This window comes from Sus scrofa, chromosome 8, assembly GCF_000003025.6.
Source record: "Sus scrofa isolate TJ Tabasco breed Duroc chromosome 8, Sscrofa11.1, whole genome shotgun sequence".
Lineage (NCBI taxonomy): Eukaryota > Metazoa > Chordata > Mammalia > Artiodactyla > Suidae > Sus > Sus scrofa.
The window spans coordinates 114,084-129,522 of record NC_010450.4 but is presented as its reverse complement, the minus strand read 5'-3'; the positions used below and the strand labels follow the sequence as shown (position 1 = coordinate 129,522).

Here is a 15,439-nt window from a genome sequence, read left to right as displayed (position 1 = left end):
TGGTCTTCAGAAACCTTCTGATAGGAATTGTATTAAACCTATAGATCAATCTGGGAAGACCTAACATCTTTACTATGTTGAGTCCTCTGATCCATGAACATGGTATGTCTCTCCATTTCTTTTTAGGTCCTCATTGGTTTCTTTCATTACCATTGCATTATTTTTAGTATACAACTCTTGTGTATATTTTGCTAAGTTTATACCCAAGTATTTAATCTTCTTCAAAGTAATTGTAAATGGTATATGTGTTATCATTTTGGCTTCCACAAGCTCAGTGTTGGTGTATAGAAATGTCACTGATTGTTGTATGCTGCTCTTGTATTCAGCAACCTTGCTGAGGTGCCTAACTCACACGAGAGCCCTCTGGATGGGCAGGAGTCACAAAAGTGGAGACGAACAAGAGCCCAAGGCCAGCGACTGGTCCATTTACATTAGCCCTACCTAAGCAGCTACACAGGTGACCTCAGGAGGAGTAATACTGGGTGAGTGGTGGAGAGTAGGTGTCCAGTGGACCTTGGGGTAGGGAGGAAGCTGGGCAGGAGGAAGCTGTCCACAGGGGAGCTCTTGCGGGAAACACGGCACCTCCCTCCTCCCTGCCTTCAGCCACAGCTGTCTCCATCTTAAACAGAAACCTATGTCTCCTTGCTCTCCCCAGCTGTTTTCTCAGCCGTAACCAGCAGAGAATAGCCAGGTGGGGAGGCTGCCTGCCTCCCCTCTGGCCGAAGGTTCTGTGCTCTGGCACAGCCCTCTCTCCCTGGGTGGGACTCTGCCAGCATCACTGCTGGCCACTCTCCCGAGGTCCTGCTTCCCTGCAGGGCTGAGCCTACTGACTAGTAGGGATTGAGGCTCTTTGCAAATTGACTCCAGCCTCCTCTTCCAGGCTGGCCTCCTGCTGCTCCCTGTAACTCGTTCGTTCAGACCTTAGGAATTGGGGGGTGGGGTGGAGGAGGGGTTCTCTCCATAAGCCCTTTCATGAAGTGCGGACCTTCTGCGAGACGGTATCTTCGCGGGGCCCTCTCCTGCACCCATCCGCGTGGGCGTGTCCATTGCAGGGACGGCTTTGGCCCCTGCGAGGGGATTTTGTCCTTGTTTCTGCCACAGACTTCCGTCCTGGCCGGCCGGTAGGGTCCAACTTCTTAACTCCTCCCGTTTCCGCCTGGCGGCCTGGTGACCCGGGCCCCCGGGGCGGGGACTGACCCCACCCCTCCTGCGGGGGAGGTCCCAGCCCGCGCTCTTTTCCAAGAGCCGGCGGCCCAGGAGCGGTGGCGATGGCGGGGCTGGCGGGGGACAACCCGGGGGCCGCCGGGCCCCTCACCTTGAGCGCGCTGAGGGGCTACCGCGCCTACGCACGCCGCTGGGTCTTCCTGCTGGTGATCAGCCTGCTGAGCTGCTCCAACGCCATGGTACCGGGCGCGGGGGTCGCGGGTCGGGGTCGCGGACGGGGTCGTTAGCTGAGGCCAGGACCCCGCTGAGCCCCGCGCCCGAGTCTGCGCACTACTCGCCCCCTCCGGGGACAGGGTTCACCCAGGGCGCCCGCCTCTCCAGAGAAGCAGCCAGTGAGAGCCCTGCCGGTTCCGGGGTCCCCGCTCTCCCAACCTGCTCCTCCCCCAGACTCATCCCTGGGGTCCCCTTCGCTTGCCCAGCCCATCACCCCCAGCGGAGCTCAGCCGGTGAACCTTTTCGGTCCCCCGGCCCTGGCGGGGCCAGCCTCTCGTGCTGGGACGGGCGTCCTCAGGCACAACCCGCACGTGAGCCCCGAGTGGCCGCCTGCTCGTGCGTCAGGCTGCAGTGCTGCCCCTCACAGGACCCCCTCTGCTGGCCTCCCTAATGCGGACCCCAGGGACTGGTTGGGCCGCGCTTGGCGGCCACTTAATGGTGGAATGCGAAGCTGCAGTTGGCCTCAGGACCCGGAGCTCAAGAAAGCCCGGGCAGTCAGGGACAGTCAGGCAGCAGAGATCTGGGAGGAGGAGGAGCCGGTAGGCAGGGGCAGCCCCGGGAGGCCCCCTCTGAGAGGTCCTCAGGCCCAGCCACTCTTGGATGCTGGCCTTGCTGGACTGGGAGTGGAGGGCCAGCGCCCCGCTGGGACAGGCGGCATCTGCAGCCTGGGCCTGGGGTCTACCCTGACTCCGGAAACCTCTTTTCTCTGCAGGACACGGCTGGCCCCTGTGTCTGGATGCCTGGAAACCAGAACTGGGTCTGGGTGCATTGGTCTGAGGAGGCAGAGCAGGGTCCCCCCCCACCCCCCTGGTGCCCACCCCTAGTTGCTGTGATGAGTCTGAGAGCAGATAGGCTTTGGGGGGACCCTGAGAAGTTCCTGCTACATTTCTCTTGCTCACAAGTCATTATTAGCAGTCAGGAATCGCACCAGGAGTCATCACGACCCCTGCCGTGGTCACGACAGGGAGTGCTGGCCACCAGGTGTGCCCTGACCAAGTCCACTTAACCCCTTTCTTAGGCGGCCTGCAGCCTGATTCTCGGCGGCTCGGGTTCTGAGAGGGCAGCGTGAAGGGCAGGTGGGGCAGTGCTGGGAAGAGGTCTGGGTGGCCCCAGTGTGGGTCTGGGGGAGAGCACCTGGTGGCTGTCAGCATTCTCATAGGGACATGAGGGGGCACCTGGCAGGGCTGGGAACAGATGGAAAGGAAATCTTGATTAGTGGGGACAAACAGTCTTCCCCACATTGTCTGGTATGTTTTATTTTTACTTATTTATTATTATTTTTTTTAGGGCTGCATTCGCAGCATATGGAGGGTCCCAGGCTAGGGGGTCCCTTCAGAGCTACAGCTGCCAGCCTACATCAGAGCCACAGCAACACAGGATCTGAGCCACTTCTGTCACCTACACCACAGTTCATGGCAACACCAAATCCTTAACCCCCTGAGTGAGGCCAGGGATCGAACCCGAAACCTCATGGTTCCTAGTCCGATGCGTTTCCGCTGTGCCATGACAGGAATGCCTGCCTGATGTCTCTGCCTGGCTGGCCACAAGCTCTGGGGAGGGACCAGCAGGCACGTGGCTGGCGAGGGTTGGGCGTGGCTCAGCAGTCAGGCATGGGAGCAGACCCCAGGCTTTCTCACTGCTGGGTCAGGCTGGGCAGGAAGCAGCTGGGCCTGCGTTGAGCTCTTGCTGAACCTGGGAGGTCTGTCCTGGAAAAAAGGAAGAAAAGGCAGCTGTTGCCCAAGCTTGCTGTCATGTGAGGCCTTGTGGTCAGAGCTCTCTTTGGGTCAGAAAGCCTGGATTTTGCTGCTTTCTGCATGGAGGTTGTGGCCGGGTGCAGGCTCCTGAGTTCCCAGGTCCTCTGAGAGCTGGAGCGATCTGGGGCTTAGATTTGTGGCACCCTGCCTCCGGGCCCAGCCTGGCCTGCCCACGCCCCCTGCGGTAAGCCGCGGTGAACCCCTCCCCTCTTCTTGGCCTCCTATCCGTCAGGGACTAGCAGTGTCTCACTTCCTCCAGGAAGCCTTCCCCGTTGACCCAGCTGTTTCCTGAAGGTCTGCAGGGTTAAGGAAGGGTCGCACCACTTGGCAGCGCCCATGCCTGGAAAATGTCTCCTGCTTCAGAGAGGGTCTCACTTCCCAAACATGTGGGTCTCCTGGAGGGAAGGTTGGGCTGGCCTCAGGCAGGGCTGGCATAAAATGCAAGTGTTTCTACCTGGGATTCCATCACCAAGTTTGCAGACAGGCCGAGGTGCCCTTTGTACACCGCCCCCTCCCCCCATGAAAGCAGTCCTTCTGCTGTCCCTTCCACTTGGCCCACCATGCCTCTGCCCTCGTCCACCTGGGTGTCCACCACAGGCACTGGGTGTCCCCTCGAATGTGCTGCTCTGCCTGGTCTTCCTCGCAAACTACACACCCATGTGACTGGGCTCTACCGGCTCCCCTGCCCTGACCCTGGCCCACTGTCTGTGCTCCAGCTCCGTGCAGCACCCAGTAAGCCCCCTTCACGCACAGTGCCCCCCACACAGTGGACGCCTCGTCCGCTGACAGCCCCCGGACCTTCTCCCTGGAGGGCCAGTCCTGCTGGGGCTCGCTGTCCTGCAGGCTCCAGCCAGGCTGTCAGCCTGCCCCCAGGACCACGCGGGCAATGGTCCACTGGTCCATGTCCTGGGCGCACCATGAGCCCTCCACCGGTCCTTCCCTCTGGGGTGACCGGCGAGCACCCTGGCCCTCACAGGACTGCTGGGCCCTTTGTCTCCCTCCGACCTGCCAGCCCAGCACAGGATGGCAGGCAGCTGTGGTGGCTCTGGTGCCTGCCTCCTGGGCTGATGCCGCCGTGTATCCCACAGCTGTGGCTCAGCTTTGCACCCGTGGCTGACACGATCGCCCAGCACTTTGGCCTCTCCACCGAGCAGATCAACTGGCTCTCACTGGTCTACCTTGTGGCATCCATCCCGTTCGGCGTGGTGGCCGTCTGGGTTCTGGACTCCGTTGGGCTCCGCTGGGCAGTGAGTCAGACCCCCTACCAAGGCCCGAGTGTGGCCTCAAGAGATCCGGGGCCCCAGGCAGAGCCACTGGGTGGTGGGTGGAGGTTGGGTGCCGGGAGGGGGTCTGGGCGGGCGGGCAGTTCTTCCGACTCCGCCCTTGCAGATCCTCCTAAGCGCATGGCTGAACTTTGCGGGGAGTGTGATCCGCTCCCTGCCCTGCATGCTGACCAGCATCCACGACCCCTTTGCCTTCCTCCTGGGGGGGCAGAGCCTCTGCGCCCTGGCCCAGACTCTGGTCATCTTCTCTCCAGCCAAGCTGGCCGCTCTGTGGTTCCCTGAGCACCAGCGAGCCACAGCCAACATGATTGGCACCATGTGTGAGTCCCGGGGGCGGGAGCCCACGTCTCCAGCGCGGTGCGTGGCCCTGGCCCCGGCCCCTCTGGGAGCGGGCGGGGCTCCTCTGTGGGCTGGGACCAGCCTGCCACGCCGAGCTGACGCATGTCCCCTCCATCCAGCAAACCCTCTGGGCCTCCTGGTGGCCAACCTGCTGTCTCCCGCTCTGGTGAAGAAGGAGGAGGACATTCCCGTGATGGTGAGGGACTCACAGGTGCACGTGTGTGCCTGTGTGGTACGCGCACCGTGTGGCTGGAATTTGGTGCGTCCTTGGGTGAGTGTGGCTGTGTGTGTGTGCGTGTGTGTGTTAGTGCATGTGCACCCATGTGTGCAGGTGTGGTGGGCAGTGAGTCCACACCCATCCCTGTGAGTGTGCACTTGCCACTCTCGGTACTCACGTGGGTGCGTGCACTCTGTGCCCGTGAGGGTTCCACCTGTGCGAGTTGTGAGCACCTTCCCAGGGTCAGGCCTGACCCCAGGGGCCGGGAGCTGGCCTGGTTTCCTTGGCCGGGACAGAGCTCCACGGAGGTGAAAGGCTGGTTGGAGCAGGAGGAGGCATTTGGGGGACAGGGAGGGATCAAGGGGCCAGCAGAGAAGGGCCCTCAGATGCAAGGTTGAGGGGTGAGGGCGGCAGCCAGATGCCAGTGTGTCTGCTGAGCTAGGGGAGGGCGGAGGGAAGGGTCAGCCCGGGGCAGGCAGTTGGCGTCGGCGGGATGGACACCTGGGGAAGTGACTCAGTCTGTGAAGAATGCGTCAGGGAGTGAAGGGTGTGCCCGGAGTGTCCAGGGCTTTGATCAGGTGGAGGCGCAGGGCGGGCTCAGTGTGGAGGGGGTGGGGGTGTGAGGGGCTTCCAGCAGGATGCATGTTGGGGTTGCTCACAGAGGTGGGAGGGGGCCCAGGTGGCACTTGGATGGCTGAGGGTGGCGCAAGGCCATCGCAGTTGCAGTCTTCTTTGGGTGGTATTTTGAAAGCCGGGCTTCCAAATGCAGCAAAGCCGAGCAGGCCCAGCGCAAGCCCTGGGGCTTGCTGACACACACTCGGCGCTGACAGGTGGGTGGGCTCCAGAGCAGCAGGTGTGAGGCACCCATGCGTGTGTGCATGTGTCTTTGGGGGGGCCTCACTAGTGCTCTGCGCATGCGTGCACACATGTGCATTCACGCATGCCCTCTCCACAGCTGGGCATCTACACCATTCCTGCTGGCCTCGCCTTCTTGCTGGCCACGGCATGCCTCTGGGAGAGCGCGCCCCCCACCCCCCCCTCTGCTGGAGCTGCCCATTCCACCTCTGAGAAGTTCCTCGACGGCCTGAAGCTGGTCAGTGCTGTGCGTGCTTCGTGCCCCCAGGGCTGGGGGAGGCCAAGGAGGGGAGGGCGGCCGCCCCCTGGACCTTTGCGTGTACCGTGGGGCTCCGGGCTGAGCAACCCCTCCCCTTCAGCTGGCAAGGAACAAGGCCTACATCATCCTGGCCGTGTGCTTTGGGGGCGGCATTGGCATCTTCTCCAGCTTCTCGGCCCTCCTGGAGCAGGTCCTCTGTGTGAACGGCTATTCCGATGTGAGTGCTGGCCTACCCTCGTGCCTGCCCGTGCAAGGATAGAGCTTCGGGGGCTGTCACCCCGCAGGCTGCGTGCCTCCACTGCTCTTCTGCATGCAGCTGTGGAGTTGCCTGGGACCTCCGGGAGCTGCACTTCCACACTTGGTTGGGGGACCTTCTGTCCTGGGTGCGATTGAGACGCCATGTGAGAATCTGTCTGCAGGCAGTGGGAAGGGGTGGTGACCGAGCCCAAGTGTGTTTTGCTTGGGTTTTGTGTGGCCCTTTTCCCCTGCCCCCCTGCAGCCCGAGGGCCCTTCGATAGTTGGAAGCATCTCTGGCCATGCCCTCCACTGTCTGGCATCAGCCCTGGGCGTGGGGTTCAGGCCCTGCATGTTCCCAGTTCTTTGGGGTGACAGCCCCCGAGGGGTGTCTGCAACAGCCAGGCCGTTGCTCTCTGGCAGTCGTCCCTCTAGAGTTCTTGGGTGGGGGTGACCCGGGGAAGTGGACCCTCCAAGGGAGGACCTCCCTTCCCCAGCCAACGGTGTGGCAGCGCCTCCTGTGTCCTCCCGCTGGGCCTCGGGCACTGCTAGGTGACCCTGCAAGGGCTCCCTGGTGACAGCGTACCCCCTAAGGATGACTGCTTCCTCCTTGGGCCCCGGCGATGGGGTGCCCCACCTCCTTTTCCCCTCCAGGAATTTGCGGGCCTCTGCGGGGCTCTCTTCATTGTGTTTGGGGTCCTGGGGGCCCTGGCTCTTGGCCTGTACGTGGACCGAACCAAGCATTTCACGGGAGCCATCAAGATCGGCCTGTGCCTGACATCTCTGGTCTGTGTGGCCTTTGCCCTGGTGAGAGTCCCCTTAAGCGGAGACTACCTTGCAGGGGTGAAAGTGGGGTGTCCCAGAGTGGGGCGGCTGGCAGGTTGGGCCCAGGCGCTGCCTCTTGGGGTGGTCCCTGAGTGGTCCACCAGCTGCAGGACTGGGCTAGGTCTGGGTGTCCAGGGCTGCGGCTCATCTGACTGTTGCCCATCCGTCTCGGCCACGCTCTGCCCCTAGGTGTCCCAGCTGCAGGGACAGACCGTTGCGCTGGCTGCCATCTGCTCGCTGTTTGGGTTCTTTGGCTTCGCGGTGGCTCCTGTCGCCATGGAGCTGGCTGTGGAGTGCTCTTTCCCTGTGGGTGAAGGTGCAGCCGCAGGCCTGCTCTTCGTGCTGGGGTGAGTCCATCTCCCACTGCTTCCCTGGGGGCCCGGAGACCCTCCCCTCGCCCCGCCCCAGGCCGCACAGCAGGTAACCTGGCAAGAGGCTGCCTGTTCTGAGCGCCTGCTGTGTGCGGGCCGGGGCCAGACGCTGGGGCTCAGGCTGGGCAGCGAGCAGTGCCCGGCCAGGGCTGAGAGCCCTTGGCTGTGCAGGCAGGCCGAGGGTGTGCTCATCATGATGCTGCTGGCTGCCCTGACCGTGCGCCGCGCAGAGCCGTCCTTCTCCACCTGCCAGGACGGCCAGGACCCACTGGACTGGAAGGGTGAGTGCTGCAGCCTGTGGGGCCCTGAGGGCGGAGGCCAGGAGGCCACTCCCCACCCACGGGCTGGACCTCCACTGTCCTTAGAGGGCGTATGCAGGACATCCACAGGAGGTCGGGGTGGGGCTGGAGGGCGATAGCAGAACCCGCGCGCCCTGTAGTGGGAGCAACCCTGAGGCCCTGATGAAAGCGCAACCTCTGACCCCCCCCATGGGAGTGGTTTTGAAATGAGATCAGGGAACGAGACAGAGAGAGAAAGACGGAGATGGCATCAGAGAGATAGGACTGGGGTTGACCCCAGACAGGGGCAGTGCCGGTGACCTTGGGGCTCAGAGCTCACAGCCCCGGGGCAAACCCACCTTTGGGGCCTGTTGGGGCTGGGATGGAGTCTGTCCCTGGGGTCCCCCTGAGGCATGGTTTTCAGGGTCTGCGGGGCTCTGCCAGCGCCGTGCCCCCTGCACCCGGGTGGGGAGCTCTGGCGTGTGGCGGAGCCTTGGGCTGAGCTGGACTGTGTCTCCCCAGTGTCCATGCTGCTGATGGCCGGCCTGTGCGTCCTCTTCAGCTGCCTCATGGTGCTCTTCTTCCACACCCCGTACCGGCGCCTGCAGGCTGAGGCTGACGCAAACCCCTCCATCCAGGAGGACACGTGCCCGGCAACCTCAGACCCCTCGGACCACGCGCCTCACCCAGCAGCCACCCTCTGAGGCTCTGTCCGGGCAGCCCCAGCCCCAGCCCCAGCCCCAGCCCCAGCACGGATGCCGCAGGAAGTCGAAGCAGCTCTTTCCTGGAGCCAATGCTCCTGCCCCGGGCTCCCTCTTCCAGAGAGCCCACAGAGACATCGCAGGGGCCTGCAGAGGGCCAGAGGCCAGGGAGCAGTTAGCGTGTCCAGAAGGGGGCCTGGGAATGTGAAGGGGCGGCCAGCAGAGGCAGGATGGCCCATTGGACACCCTGTGGCTATTAGCAAGAAGAGCTGCCGCCGTGTAGACAAGAGGCCACTGACAAGTTGGGATGTGCCCGTAGCCAGGCCAGACCTTGGTGGTGGCGCAGGGGCTGTGATGGGGAGGCCGGCCTGGCATGAGGGGCACAGGCTGGGGGAAACTGGGTGGGTTGGGGATCCCGAGGGTCCCGGATGGCTGAGTCTGGAGTGGACAGGTGTGGGGCAGGCCTGCCTCGAAGGAGCCCATCCCAGAGCCACTCTCCAGCTCTTCTGACCACTGAATGACCAGACACCCAGCCGGTGCTAGCACAGGCTGGGCTGGAGGGGAGGCCAGGGGTGGGCCCCAGGAGACACCTACTCCCCCAGCAGAGACACTCACAGGCAGGTTTGTGGATTCACATTTATTGAACTGACCACAGCCTGGTGGGGGTGCCCCTCACTCCTTCTCCTCCCCATGGGTGAACATGTAGCTCAAAGCCTTGTAGTCCAGGTTTCCTGCAGCATCAACGGTGGAGAACTGGAACATCTGGTCAACCTAGGAGTTTGGCAGTGGAGTGTGGGGCCCAGGCAGGAGTGGGAGGGAGTGGGAGTGTCCCCAAGGCCACAGCTAGCGGGCGAATTACATGCACTGGCTATAATTGCAGGGCTCCAGGCTGTCTTGTTTCTGTGCCTGGGGGGAAGGAAGGTGGGGGAGAGACCCTGCAGAACAAGGGGTGGGGCCAGGGCAGGTGTTCCCCTCCTGGACACTGGGTGTCCCACCCATCCCATGCTACAGCCTCTGGGGGCTGGGGTGCATCTTCCTCCTGCCCCCCCCCCCCCGAGCCCTGAGGGCCATGCTTGGGCTTCACAGAGGGACTTGGGGAAGGAGGGGGCGAGGGACCAAACCTCATTGGCAGTCATCTCGTCGGCCTGGGACATGAGCAGCCGCCTGATGCTGAGGATGGGAGGGAGGAGCTGAACTAGGCTGCTCTGGAGAAGGGATCAGCCCCCGACCGGAAGGGTGGCCCCAGGGGAGCCCTGTGATGGGTCCTCGTGGGGGGACAGGGCTGCCCCAAGGTGTGTCTGCCCACTCTTCAATCCCACCCACTCAGTGCAGGTACCTCTCGGGAGCCTGGCCTTGGGCGAGTCCTGGGTGCTGGGGGGCAGCTCCAGGGGCCTTTCCTGACTCACACACCCCTAGGGGGCAAGTGCCTGGTATAGCAAATATGCCCCTTCATGCTGTTTGGCCAAAGTGGTCCCCAAAGGGGCCAAAGACCCAGTGATGGTCCGAGTGGCGGTGACCACTGGCCCTGCGTGGATAGGACTGGTGTCGCCCTCAGCAGCCTCAGGGCTCGGGTCCTGGGCAGGCCAAGCAAGGCCCGAGAGCTGGGGTTGGGAGTAGGCTCGGCCTCCCTCCTACCCTGGTATTGCCTGGGCACCTGCGGCCACACTCACTAGTCCTTGTGGATGCTGCCTTTGCCGTCCGGGTCCAGCATCTTGAAAGCGTTGAGAGTGGTCTCCTCTGCATCCGTGCCTGCCCACAGGAGGCTTTGAGACCCAGGCATCTGGGCTCTGTGCCCTCCCCCTGAATGGCCCCCTGCTCTAACCACCAGGGAGACCCTCAGCTCCTACCCTGGCGGGGGTGGGGTGGGGAACTGTTCCCCTAGGTCCCACCAGGCCCAGAGCTGGGCAAGTGCTCAGTGAGCGACAAAGAAGAGACGGGGCTGGGCTGAATGTCAGCTCACCAGCCCTGGGGGCCACCTGCCACATCTGAGACAGATGTGGGTCTCAGAATGCCAGGTTCTGGAGCTTTCTCAAGAGACCTCAAAATTCACGTTTTTAAGTGAGGTGTCTGGATGTCTGGGTGTCAGGAGCCAAGCAGATGCACATGCGCTGTAGCTGACATCTGCGGGCTGGCCCATCGCTCACCGCTCAGCTTCTCCCCAAACATGTTCAGGAACATGTTGAAATTGATGGGCCCGGAGGCCTCCTTGAGCATGGCGTCCAGCTCGTCGTCCTTGACATTGGTTTTGCCTATCTTGGAATGAGGGAGAGTCCCTGGGCAGGAATGTCACCGGCCCTGGATGCCTTGTGGTTGAGGCAGGTGCCCCACGGGGTCATTCTCCAGGCTACCCCAGAACAAAGCGGGGGAGGCTGGAGGGAGGGAGGGAGGTGAGCCAGTGCAGGGATCCTGGGCCCAGGCATGGTGAGGGCAGCTTCTCAGAGTCAACAGAAGCCAAACCCCAGCCCCGGAGGTGGGCTGAGCTGGGAAGAGGAGCCCGCCGCCGGGAACGTCTGTGATCTGCTTACCTGGGCATGAGGGGGCCTGGAGGGAAGGCAAGTCTGTGTGCACCTGCCCTGGTAGAAAGCAGCCTGGCATCCCCAGCTCCAAGGACAGCTGTCCTCAGATGGGGAGTGGAGGGAGGGCCGTGGGCTGGGCTGTGCCACCCCGGAGGGACCAACCTTGGGCTCTTCAGAGGAGCACAAGCAGCCCTCCCTGCTGTCTCTCAGCTCCCTGCCTGGGCCGCCCCACTGTGTCTGGAGGTGGGAGGGCAAGCCTCCCTTTGCAGAGGCATCAGCTCCTCCCTAGAGCCCTGGTCCCACCTCCCTCTCTGGGATGCCCAGGCCTGGGTTGCACTGCCCACCTGGTGGGGCCCTCTGCCCACTCTGATCAAGCTGGAGGGGAATTTCTCCCCAGCAGAGGCCTGGCGCATCTCCTCTTGGCCAGTGGGCAGTCAGATCAGGCTTCGGGGCCAGAGGCAGAGGGAGGCTCTCTGGGATTGGAGGACACTCCTGGGGGGGGGGGGGGCTGAGGCAGAGTTCTCCCCAGGGCACGTACCCAGGGAAGTGTAGGTGTCTTTCAGATCCTCCTTGTCAATGAAGCCATCTCGGTTCTGATCCATTAGTGTGAATGCCTGGAACCAAGGCCAGGGTCACTGGGCTGTCGGCCCGGCTGCACTGAATGAGGACAGGTGCCCCCGCATTGGCTCTGGATCCAGAATCATGCAGGGTCTTGTCACCTGCATTATGACTCCCAGGGGTCCCCTTGGGCAGGAGCTTCAGGGTGGAGGGTTCCTGGTCCCGAGTAGAACCTCACCTCCTTGAACTCCTGGATCTGGGTCTGCTCAAAGTTGGAGAAGACATTGGATGACGCCCTCTGGGCCCGCAGGGCACCCCCTTCCTTCTTCTTGGTCTTCCTGCTGGCCTGAGATGAGAACGCCAAGGCTGAGGGCCCCCCCAGCCTGCCTGAGGGTCTCCTCGGGGGCACCCAGGCATTTGGGAAACAATGCAGAGGTAAAGTGGATGGAGGCACTTGGGGCTCCAGGGGGCTCCCAAGCCCAGGTCTCTGGGCTGGAGCAGCTGCAAATGCTTGGCATGGTCAGAGGACTCCTTGAGGAGCACTGTGCCCCGGGTTCATCCTGAACTATGTCCTGCTCTTTCTGCCATCCAGCAAGGAGGACCAGGAGCAAACGAACCACGCAGATGGCCAGCGAGTGGATAGGCTCGTTCTGAGAGTCCCACTGGGGCGAAGCCCAGGACTCCCATCTCCCAGCCCCAGCTGTCACCAAGGCTGTCAAAGGGTGTAGATCTGCTCCCACCCTCAGCACATGCATACTCTCATATATGTGCACAAAGTCAACACACTCAGACAAAACTCACGCATGTGAGGTGCCCACAGCCACGCATGCACATCATGTACAAACACACACACAAGTGTGCACACAGCACACTCACCATGCCTGGATCTGCCTGGTGGGATGGTCTGTGCCCTCCGTGCCCATGACACCTGTCTTAAGCTCCTACCCAGTCCCCCAGGACAGCTCAGACTCCAGCCACCACTCCCTACAAGGGCAGGATCAAGGCTCCCCCAGGGACAACTGCAGAGTGAGCTTCGACAGCCAGCAGTGAGTCAGCTGCCCCATCCTTCCCCGCCCAACAGGCCCCCAGCCTCGAAGGCATTTCCTCACCTGCCCCTCACCCTGGAGCCTTTGCTCTTGTAGATTCTGTGCATCGCCAGGGCCACCTGCATGTGGGCCAATGGCCTGAAGCTGCAGAAGCCAGAGGAAGGGACAAGGTCCCCAGGTTTGCTGTGAAAGGCCCTGGTGGCCAGTTACCAAGTGTTCTCCAGGCATGTTCTGTGTGCCCTCACCTTCCGCCTTGGTGGCAGAGATGTCCCAAGCCCTGACTCCAGCCCTGGGGCCACTCTTCCTGTCCCCTGGCAGGGAGCTCCTCGCCAGGCACTCCGTGGGGGATAACATTTCTGGGAGGAGGATGTTCCTTGGTGGTGGGGTGCAGAGCCTGGCGGGAAAGACGGGGGCCTGCAGGCCGAGCAGGAGGAGGAGGCAGTCGGGAGGCCCCAGTCTCACACCTGGAAAACAAGGTTCCCAGAGCCAGGTCTGGATGGGGTTGGGACGAGCGGCAATCTCTGATTGGTGGTCCCCAGGGTCACATCTCTGGACCACATGGCACCTGCTGCAGCTGGAAGATGAGGGCCCACACCTTCTATCTCCTGGTGCCCCTGAGGTGCTGCCATACGTGATCCCCAGGGCAGCTCGCCATTTGAGAAGCCTGGCCAGGAGTGTACGACCTGCCTGGAGGGACCTGGGAGTTCCCCAGGGACTCTGCCTGGAGAACCCCTGAAGGGCGAATGTGTGACAGAGACGGGGGTGGCCTGATCCTGGGCTGCACAGGCACCCCCACCGCTTCCAGCCAGGCAGGTCTGGACTGACCTTGGCTGGGCTGCAGGAGTGGGGAGTGCCACATCGAGTGGGGAAGGCCTGTGGGGTCTGTGTCCAGGAGACCTTGATTCGGGGACAGCCAGAAGAGGCTAGCTGAGCCCCTGGGGAGGCTTCCTGGGGCTGGCCTGGGGCTGAACACAGCACTAAAGATAGCCATGGAGCCTGGCTCCTAGGAGAATATCGGGATTCAGTATGGACAGCTGGCCCTGACAGGTGCAGGGGTGTCAGCAGGAGGGCCCTGGGTTCAGAGCCAGGTTGGACCCCCCCCCCGCCACGGTGTCTCCAGGAAGCCCCCTGGGCCAACATGGGCCTCCCCCTTCAGGGGGCTTTCCTGGGCAGTTCGGTGTGAGTTCCTGTGCCTGTGTGTGTCTCCCACTGGTCACCAACCTCCCAACCCCCTGCTGTGGAAGCTACTGGTATGCGACCCCCCCACCAACACTCTGGCCCCACCTTCAGCCCCAGAGACACTTATTTTTGATTCTGGAAACAGGAATTGCTGAGGAGTAGGTTTATTTTAAAATCCAGGGAAGGGAAGACACATTTGTCACTTGAGGTCATCTGCTCAACCCCTCAAGGGCAAGACTGGCATGCACGGGCTGGGGGTGTGGTGGTGGTGCTTAGCCTTGCCACATGACTGGCATGTTGGTAGTGGAGGCGTTTTGCTTTGTGCCCTGTGGGGTCAGCCTGTGCTTACAGCTTTTTCAGGGATCAATGAGTGTGAGTGTGCGTGTGCGTGTGCGTGTGTGTGTCGGGGGGGGGGGGGGCTGTTCATGAGGGCTTCTGCTCACCCCAGGCTCTGAAGAGGCCACCAGATGTCAGCCGGTGTCAGCCAGGAGTCTTCAGAGGGTTCAGAAAAGGGCCCAGCTGCCCTGTAGAGTCTGCCACAGTGTTCCCACTCCCAGTCTAGTTGATTTTCTCCTTTCTGGGTTGGGAGGCCCGGAGCCAGGACTCCCAGGAAGTGGGGAGGGAGGAGCCTCTGTCAGGCCCCTGGAGGCTGACCCAGGAATTCCTCGGTGCAGATTTACTGAACACCTGCTACACGCCCTGGGGTTTTCATCCCTGCATGCTATTCTCTTTACAATCATAGTTTCTCTTTGGAAAAAGTCCCCCCCCTGCAGTGCAGCCAGGACTCTTATGACCCCCTCCCCAAGCCCTGGCTCTCAAAGAGCACTTATGCCTGGAGCAGCACAGGGCCCAGGAGACGGGTGGTCCTCTCACCAGAGCCTCAGCCCCATTGCCATGGCAACTATGCCATTGTCAGCACAGGAGGCTCAGTTGGGAGGCTCTGTGGCCACCACTGCCTCTCTCTGGGGAGCGCCTCTGCACACCTGGACTGGCCAAGCTGTGTCTTCCCTGGGTGGCTGCAGAGCTAGAGGAGACTCCTTTGAAGGGGCAGAGTGCCCCACCAGTGCCACCTCTGCCTCCCTAGCAGAGGGCAGCCGAAGTGAGCACCAGGGCTTGTTGCACGTGGACCTCGAAGCTTGGGGCTGCATGGTTCTGAGGGCAGGAGTCAAGGAAAACCAGGGAGCAGGCTCTGCTAGGGTGGCCTTTCCTGTTACACCCCAGCCCCCTCTGCCAGAGAGGCTGCTGGGTTGAGGAAGCTCTAGTTCTGCTGGGGGGCTGGGACTTGGTGACTGGCGGAAGGGGGCACCCAAGGCAGTGCAGCCCCAGGAAGGGTTTATGAGGCCACGTGGTCTGCCTGGCCTGTGAGTTCTGAGGGGCTAGCAGCGGCCACCCCTTTCTGTTGAGAGCCATTCTGCACTCAGGTCACACTTTGTACCGGGACTCCAGATTCCCTGTGCAGAGCCTCGAGCCTCCTCCAGGGCCATCCTCAGGGCTGACCTGGGGCGGTCCCGGTAATGGACGGCCTGGACGTGGCTGGGGCCACCCTACAGCCCAGGACGTAAGGACCAAGAACAATTCATTTCGCAC

The 15,439-nt window shown here is 62.3% G+C and overlaps 2 protein-coding genes across 11 annotated transcripts; one reads left to right on the top strand and one right to left on the bottom strand.

The window, feature by feature from the left end:
* Positions 1,103-9,435, top strand: MFSD7 (major facilitator superfamily domain containing 7). Of its 8 annotated transcripts, none has more exons than XM_021100813.1 (11): positions 1,206-1,403; positions 2,150-2,194; positions 4,280-4,438; positions 4,581-4,794; positions 4,933-5,072; positions 5,986-6,123; positions 6,245-6,361; positions 7,033-7,185; positions 7,393-7,550; positions 7,746-7,855; positions 8,375-9,435. In XM_021100813.1, the coding sequence occupies exons 1-11, from the start codon at positions 1,269-1,271 to the stop codon at positions 8,554-8,556; spliced, it is 1,551 nt and encodes a 516-aa protein (XP_020956472.1). In that variant the 5' UTR covers positions 1,206-1,268; the 3' UTR covers positions 8,557-9,435. The 8 variants fall into 8 exon arrangements, with proteins under 8 accessions (XP_020956477.1, XP_020956474.1, XP_020956472.1 ...); XM_021100812.1 differs by having other exon boundaries at positions 4,933-5,084; XM_021100816.1 differs by having other exon boundaries at positions 1,207-1,403; positions 4,933-5,024.
* MYL5 (myosin light chain 5) lies at positions 9,226-13,537 on the bottom strand. Of its 3 annotated transcripts, XM_021100822.1 has the most exons (7): positions 12,504-13,537; positions 11,866-11,973; positions 11,608-11,683; positions 10,698-10,802; positions 10,224-10,302; positions 9,675-9,723; positions 9,226-9,324 (listed from the first exon to the last, which is right to left on the bottom strand). In XM_021100822.1, the coding sequence occupies exons 1-7, from the start codon at positions 12,504-12,506 to the stop codon at positions 9,226-9,228; spliced, it is 519 nt and encodes a 172-aa protein (XP_020956481.1). In that variant the 5' UTR covers positions 12,507-13,537. The 3 variants fall into 3 exon arrangements, 2 of the variants coding, with proteins under 2 accessions (XP_020956481.1, XP_020956480.1); XM_021100821.1 differs by lacking the exon at positions 12,504-13,537 and having other exon boundaries at positions 9,261-9,723; positions 10,698-11,997; XR_002346506.1 differs by lacking the exons at positions 9,226-9,324; positions 10,698-10,802; positions 12,504-13,537 and having other exon boundaries at positions 9,680-9,723; positions 11,079-11,997.